Source organism: Trachinotus anak, unplaced genomic scaffold (genome assembly GCF_046630095.1).
Source record: "Trachinotus anak isolate AG129_WGS33_773 ecotype Australia unplaced genomic scaffold, CSIRO_AGI_Tana_v1 ptg000019l, whole genome shotgun sequence".
NCBI classification, from domain to species: domain Eukaryota; kingdom Metazoa; phylum Chordata; class Actinopteri; order Carangiformes; family Carangidae; genus Trachinotus; species Trachinotus anak.
Window position 1 is genome coordinate 14,203,967 of NW_027273870.1, and position 7,613 is coordinate 14,211,579.

At 41.5% G+C, this 7,613-nt stretch overlaps 1 protein-coding gene across 1 annotated transcript; it reads left to right on the forward strand.

Moving 5' to 3' along the window:
• Positions 1-5,342, forward strand: spcs3 (signal peptidase complex subunit 3). Its single transcript, XM_071505491.1, has 5 exons — positions 1-242; positions 2,654-2,727; positions 3,382-3,458; positions 3,647-3,762; positions 5,022-5,342. The coding sequence occupies exons 1-5, from the start codon at positions 100-102 to the stop codon at positions 5,152-5,154; spliced, it is 543 nt and encodes a 180-aa protein (XP_071361592.1). The 5' UTR covers positions 1-99; the 3' UTR covers positions 5,155-5,342.
• Positions 5,343-7,613: the final 2,271 nt, after the last annotated feature.

Consider the following 7,613-nt stretch of genomic DNA (forward strand, 5'->3'; position numbering starts at 1 on the left):
CTTGACACTTCCGTTTTGTACACAGCAGTAAGCTAGCCGCGCACAGTGTGTGTGAAACAATATTCTTCTCATTCTTGTGACTGCGGCTGTCTTTTAAAGATGAACACGGTTCTGTCCAGAGCGAACTCTTTGTTCGCCTTCTCTCTGAGCGTCATGGCGGCCTTAACCTTCGGTTGTTTCATCACGACAGCTTTCAAAGACAGAAGAGTTCCTGTGGACATCCACGTCTCCAAAGTCATGTTGTAAGAATCATCTGTAGCAGCTGTTAGCACGAAGCGTTAACATGTACTATGTGTTATTGATGCTTTCCTATAATGCACAATGTCAGTGAGCAGCTTAAAGCCGTTTCCGATCCTCTGCTCCGGTATAAAAACGCAGCCTGCTGCTGGGTCAGCTTTTACTTTGATATGTTCTGGGCTTGGGCTGGGACTGGAGTTTAGTAGGTCGAATTGCTTGTGGAGTGATGAGCGTTGTGGAGCATCCTCGTTCAACACCTGTTAATGGGTTCATGACATACGGCAAATATGGGAAACTATCTACTACAAGTACCGACAGCTGCCGGTGTTTCTCTGTGGCACTGTTTGATACGGCGCTGCAGTCAGCTTCCGGCGTGACGGTTAAAGGGAAAGTTAAGCGGTAAAAGACGGTTTTCCCGTGTCCTTCTGTCACCGTACGTTCAGACCGAAAGTTCGTTTAATCTAATGCTGTTCTACGTGCTATGGCGCCAGTGAGCATGCAGTTCCCTCCTATTTTCGCAAAATATGTTACAGGCTGCACTTTACCAACTCACCTGGAACACCTACAATGCCAGACACTTTTAACCATGCGTTTGACGTGTCCCTGTAATCAAAATCTCCTCCATTGTGATTGGGAACACACAGAGTGCTGCAGGGATGACGTGTTTTTGTAGGCCATCCTCCATTCAGTTTCCACTGGAGGTTCCACTGACAGCCAATGGGATTTGTCCATTGTGTTTGGGATTATTACAGAAAATAAACATCAGTGTATGATCCTGACAGGTTTTTTTTCAGCAGGATATTCTTCACTAATGAACACCACTTTGTGATGTTTGAAGCCTAAATGCAATCAGCAGAAGTAAAAAGCTAATGTTAAGCTATAAACCAACTACACCACGGTCACATGACTTCAGCGTCACCACCACTAAACTTCAACTTGTAGTTTGATGTAGCTCTGACCTCCTCTACAAAAGCCTTTCCTCCTACAAGGTTAGTAACAGTTTGTAAGAGCGTGAGTTTACAGACAAAGAGGCTGTAGAGGTGGACTGGTGAGTAGATCAGTTTTCATGTGTGAGCCCAGCACAGGTATTGACAGAGAACAGTTGTTAAGCGCTGCCTCTGATGTGAGAAATCGACTAGACTGTGAAAAAGCCGTTAAAAACGTACCTCTGATATTAGAGAAGCTATGGACCACCCTACCAGTCAGCAGAAGTTTGTCAGCCTCATTAGCTCACTGTTTGTCTTGGTTGTTACAGTCCTGTTAGTGGCTCACAGGTACGGACTACAGCTGCTTTTATATTGAGCACATAAGAACAATGTGTAGAAGAATTTCTTTTTAATTGAAAATAGATTTCACTTTAAAAACAAATGGCATACCTTTGTGCACTATAGAGCTCACTCTTTGTCACTGGGTTGTTATAGTGTTATAGTGGTGTTTGTGACTTCAGAAAAGGCAATATGATCCTCAGGTTTACCATTGCTCTTTTAAGCCAAAAATAACAGTGGCAAATCATTTACAGTTCATCCACATTGATATGATTTCCGTCTTAGTTTCATGCGTGAATTTCTACAATGGTAAAAGCATACATTTAGGAAATCATCAAATGTTCTATGTATATACATATATATATATATATATATATATATATATATATGTATAGGTAATGTTATCGGCAGTCTGCCAAATTGTGTTTGAAAATATCATCATATCGAATGTCGGCAAATAATTTTGCATCCCTTTCTACCTCCCTTTCACAACAATAGATGGTGCAAAGAACAGAGAGCCGGTTGCTCCATATTCAAGTGTCGCTAACTTAAGCATCATCTTAATGACACCTTTCCTGAATTTGGTTCCTGTACTGAAGCATTTTTACAAACTTGTGTGACAGTTTGTGTGAAGACATTACAACCTGATTTATGTGACAAGTAAAAAAATTAATTAATTAATTAATTAAAGAAAAAACTTACTTGGTTTAATCATGGATTAACTAATCTAGGCACTAAAAGTCAGGTATCATGTTGGTACCTGTTTCAAAAACTTTCCATCAACACTCATACTACTAAACTAATAAACTACTTCAGCTTTTTCAGGTGACCAGAAAATCTTACAGGTGCAATATTAAAATCAGTAGGGAAGAGGAGTAAGGGAACAGGTCAGGGAACAGCCGTCATAGAACAAGTTACATTTTTTCAGAACAAACATAACATAAGATTCTTGTTTTTGTAGATAAATAGATAAATCTAAACCTAAAATATGATGAACTGCATGTGCATAAATAAGGGTGTTAAAACTAGTTGAAGATAAACCGACAATTGTGTTTTGACTTACACTGTAGATCAGAGTAACGTTTCCCCTAAAAATTCTCCTCCACGTTTTCCTTCGTCGTTGATCTCCCCTCTGTCTCTCTGTTAAACAGGAAGAACGTCGATGACTTCACAGGACCCAGAGAGCGCAGTGATCTGGGTTTCATCACTTTTGACCTCTCGGCTAATATCCTTTTCACCTCTGCTACTCAAAGTTACATGTACTGTAGTGCACAGTATATGTAAGAAGAAGTCAAGTAAACCAGTATAGTTAGGAGTCATGTAAAGCGATTTGTCAGCAGATCTGAAGGGTCTGATGGTGAAACTGGGGATTTCAGAGATATTATCTGAAGTTTTAGGCACAGATTTAAAACCAAATAAAAGAAACTTAAAATCAATTCTGTATGAAACTGGAAACCAGCGAAGAGAGAGACCAGTACAGAGAAAGTTTTGAATTTCCAGTTTGGAAAAAATGTGAACAAATGCTAACTCACTGAATCTATGGCAACACTAAACTTCTTGTTTACATCCCCCAAAGCATTTTGGAAACTGTGCTTCCAAACCTTAAAGCATAATTTTACCTCAGATAGAAGTAACACAAACAGTAAGGACAGGAGTGACAGTGTATTGTTAGACTTTACCAAGGCTCTGAATCTCCCAGCAAGATGGTTTGTCAATTTCAGAAACACTGACACTCTCCTCTATCCATTCATACACTGATACTCACTGCGTGTTGTCAGTCCTGAGTTGGTTTGGTGTTGCTGGGTCCCTGTGTGAAGGACATGAACTGGCTCCTGCAGGGAAAATGTCTGTGCTCATGTTGTCCCTTAACTCTTCCTACATTTGCAGCCGATTTTTGACTGGAACGTTAAACAGCTGTTTCTCTATCTGTCTGCTGAGTATGCCACAAAGAGCAATGTAAGGCATATTCAACACACACACACACACACACACACACACACACACACACACACACAGTGAGGTTAGACTGACACACAGTATGGTGTAGCTGTTAACACAGATGACTCTGATTTACAGTTTTTCTGTTGATAAATGGCCTGACATACAAACTCAAAGTGAAATTAACGTGTATGTGTGTGTGTCAGTCTCTGAATCAGGTGGTGCTGTGGGATAAAATCGTCCTTCGAGGTGAAAACACCAAACTGAACCTCCGAGACATGAAGTCTAAATACTTCTTCTTTGATGATGGGAATGGACTCAGGTTAGAAACACACACACAGAGTAGAGCCGCTGCTTGTTTGTGTCCTATCCTGACCAGTTCGGGCAACTGGTTAGGATGCCTCCTCCAACAGGTTGGAGGTCTCGGGGTAGACCCAGAAGACGCTGGAGAAGTTATAGATCTCATCTGGCCTGGGAACTTCTCGGGACACCCCGGAAAAGCTGGAAAATGTTGCTGGGGAGAGGGACATCGGGACTACTTTGCTTCACCTGCTGCCTCCGACACCTGACCCTAGAAGAAAATGAATGAATGAATGGATGATTAGGCAGTCAAAGCACAACCAGATCAGACTTCATACAGACTTCTGAACCTAATTCTCTGGAATAAATGAACACATAACACATTCATATAACATATGACCCTCATACAACCCTCCCTTTTTTATTATGAGTTCAATGACACTGGTCTTGAGTTAGTCTCAGTGGACCTGAACATTTGAAGTGATGTTTTCAGCATCTGTTCAGCTTCTTTAGGCCGACCAGATCTGACGGTGGACCAAGAGGCTTTTTCATTCTGACACAAATCACATTTCTTCTGTCATTTCATGGACCTACAGACTGTCAGACTTAAAGGTCTGATCCAGCAGTTTAGTGTTGTCACTCCACGAAGTCGGGGAATGACGGAAGACGGACAAAAAAGACAGAGGTCACAATTCATGCATCAAAGACTGACAACCTCACTCTTAGTGTCGATTTCTGAAAATACTGGATCCTGGATTTCCCATAATGCAATTATATCTTACTAAAGCATCCTTGCCCATGTCTTTCAAACTCCACACTTCTGCCTGTCCCCATAGTCCAAACAAAACATCATCATCATCAGCGGCAGCATTGAGTTCTTATTCTCTAAATATTCGAACAAACTCCGGCTGTGCTGGAAGCACCTTTCAGCAACATGACAACACAAATGAGCTTGCATAGTCTTGTAACACAAACTTTGTTATAAATTTGCCATCAGCCTACACTGAGATACCACTTATGATGTCACCATTATGATGATATCACAATGATGTCATCAGAGTGATTTTGTCCAACTTGATGAAGCTCTTCCAGAGACACAGGAGATATTATAGCAGCGTTTTTACAGCTGAGTGGAACCCCTCATGATGAGTAAAGGAACCCCCCACCCTCACCTTTAGCTTTAGCACATCTGAGGTGCTCATCTTTGTGGGCTGTTAACTTGTGTACACATGTTCTGGAGTGTGATTGGTTGACTAACCATCATGTCTGTGTCTTCTCCAGAGCCAATAAGAACATCACTCTGACGCTGTCGTGGAATGTCGTCCCTAACGCTGGAATCCTGCCTCTGGTGGCTGGAAGTGGACACGTCAGCCTCCCTTTCCCAGAGACATACGAGACCACCAAGAGCTATTAGACTGATACACACACAAACACACACACACACACACATTCAGCCAGTTTAACACATACTACACATACACACACATGCACTCTGATGAACCAAGAGAAGCACGGGCTCACACTGGTGATGAACACACAACACACTGGTTTTTCTTCAAACGTAAATGAATTTTTGGTTTGTAATAAAAGTGGAGATTGGAACATCTGTGAGTTTTTTTTGAAAAGTAAGAATAGAAAGTGAACTGTAGACTGAGAAAGGTCAGTTCATCACATGCACATTGTTTGGTTTGAACATGTAGCACTCCTGTGTGACTGGATGTCAGTGCTGAGGTTGGAAACGTGTCTGCGCTCACTGTGTGTGTGTGTGTGTTTGAGAGGTGGAGCTCTGACATCATCAGTCCAGGTCAGGATTTGGCCTCTATAGAAGATTATGGAGAGAAACAATGAATATGTTAATGTCATCTTCTGAGGGAAACAAAGTAAAAAAAAAAAAGCAGCTGTGTCTCTGTCTCATATTATCTCTGCTTCACTCTGAATTTGATTTAGACAGTGCTCTGACCTGTGAAGCTGGATTTAAAGGGTGCTGCCACACCTGTGCACTGCAGCTTTCCACCAGTTTGTCCCAATTCTTTCTGTCTTTGCCTTTCTGTCAGTAAGGCTTCTCCCAATGGGCAGTTTACGGTCAAGAGAGTGGCCGCCATCTCTGAGGTCTGGTATGGACTTATGATAATATGTCAATGAGAAGCTGATGTGGACTTCCTTAAAAAAATGTAACTTCATGTCAGGGCTGTGGTGCAGACAGATCAACATCAATAGTAGAGGGAAAAAAATGAAAAGTTTTTGAGATACCTCCACTCAAGGTAGAACAAAGCACAACCATGTTTTTTCATGTCTATTTTATGAAATGGATGGTTGTATACAAATATTTCACTGCAAAAGTACTTTATGTGGATGATATTTGGATCCTCCCCAAAACTAAAATAGCGAAAATTTAGTTTTCCAAAAAAGGGGCAGTGTCTGGGATTTCACATACATCTCTAGGAATAATGTTCAGATACTCACCAACTTTGGACTCTATGTCCACAGGCAGCTGATGGATACAGAATAATAAGAAATTCACAAATAAACCTGACTATTTTGAAGCATCTTGTATTTATATCTTATAATATATCCATGAGATGAACCGTCTTGTTTCTCCACTGTCTCTGTTCCCATGAAGAGACAACAAATACAAGTGATGCCTGAGATCATTAGTCAGTTTTCCAAACAGAGTTCAATGGAGACCTCTACTGGTCCAAGTCAGAAAAAAAGCTGTGTAGAAAAGTGTTTCACTACTGACCGACACATGAATGTCCTTGAAGAAAAAAAACTGAATGAACACAAATAAATACAGTCCATTCTCCAAGTAACTGAAAAACAAGACAGTCAACAGTTCGTGCTGTGGCTGTGGAGATTGTCCCTGTTTGTAAACTAGAAAAACTCATGAATAGAGGAAGTAAATACAGGTCCTGTGGTAGAAACCAGCCTCTTTTCACTTCTTTGACTGACAGCAGGACATGTATGTCCATCTGCTGACTTCCCGTCCCTGGCTGCCTCACACTTCGAAGGCAGGAGATTTGCAACCCCACGCTGAACAGGTGGTAAAGGGGAGGTAGCTAAATGCTTACCAACTTCTACAGGTCAGAATTTCTTTTTTTTCTATTTTTTATGCTCATGAAACTAGAATTACTACTACTAAGTTTCAGATCACATCCCTGTTTATCCAGAATCATGTAAAATGTTAACCATTTTCGTGAAGTCTTGTTTAATGGCTGAAGTGTTTTGGGAGGTCACGTTGACCTTAGACCACCAAAATCTGATCAGTTCATCCAGCCAAAACAATATGGCTCCTGCTCTGACTGTCATGGAGGCATAATAAAAAGGTAAGAGTGCATCAACATGCAATGCTGGATTTACTTCAAAAATCTAATCAAAAGTGAACTGAAAGTCTTAGTCAGAGCTAGTTAGACATGTTAGGGTGTTAGGAGGTGTTAGGAGAGGAGGTGCTCTCTGAAGAGATGAGTTTTCAATAGATAGAGAGGGACGCCCCTGCTCGGATAGACTTCAAGAGCTTGTTCCACCATCAGGGAACCACAGACCAGAACAGTCTGGACTGAGACTGTCTTGTGTGCAGGGATGGTGAGGACAGACAACATTCATTAAAGGAACACAGTGGTGGAGAAGGAGCATAAGGCTGAATGATGGAGTTCAGACCCAGATGTCACTCTGAAGGCCCCATTAGAGACTGAATCTGATTCACGGGTCATGGGTAGTTAGTGGAGGTCAATTAACAGGAGAGTGACATGTGACCTTTAGAGCTGATCAAAGAGCAGACAGGCTGCTGCATTCACGGCCATCTGTAAAGGTTTCACTTTGATTGAAGGGAGGCTTGTCAGAAGAGCACTGCAGTAGTAGTCCAGGAGTCTTACATGA

Coding starts and splice junctions, on each gene's coding strand:
- spcs3 (XM_071505491.1), top strand. CDS start 100: ATGAACACGGTTCTGTCCAGAGCGAACTCTTTGTTCGCCTTCTCTCTG. Junction 243..2,653: donor CACGTCTCCAAAGTCATGTT/GTAAGAATCATC, acceptor TCTGTTAAACAG/GAAGAACGTCGATGACTTCA. Junction 3,459..3,646: donor AGTATGCCACAAAGAGCAAT/GTAAGGCATATT, acceptor TGTGTGTGTCAG/TCTCTGAATCAGGTGGTGCT.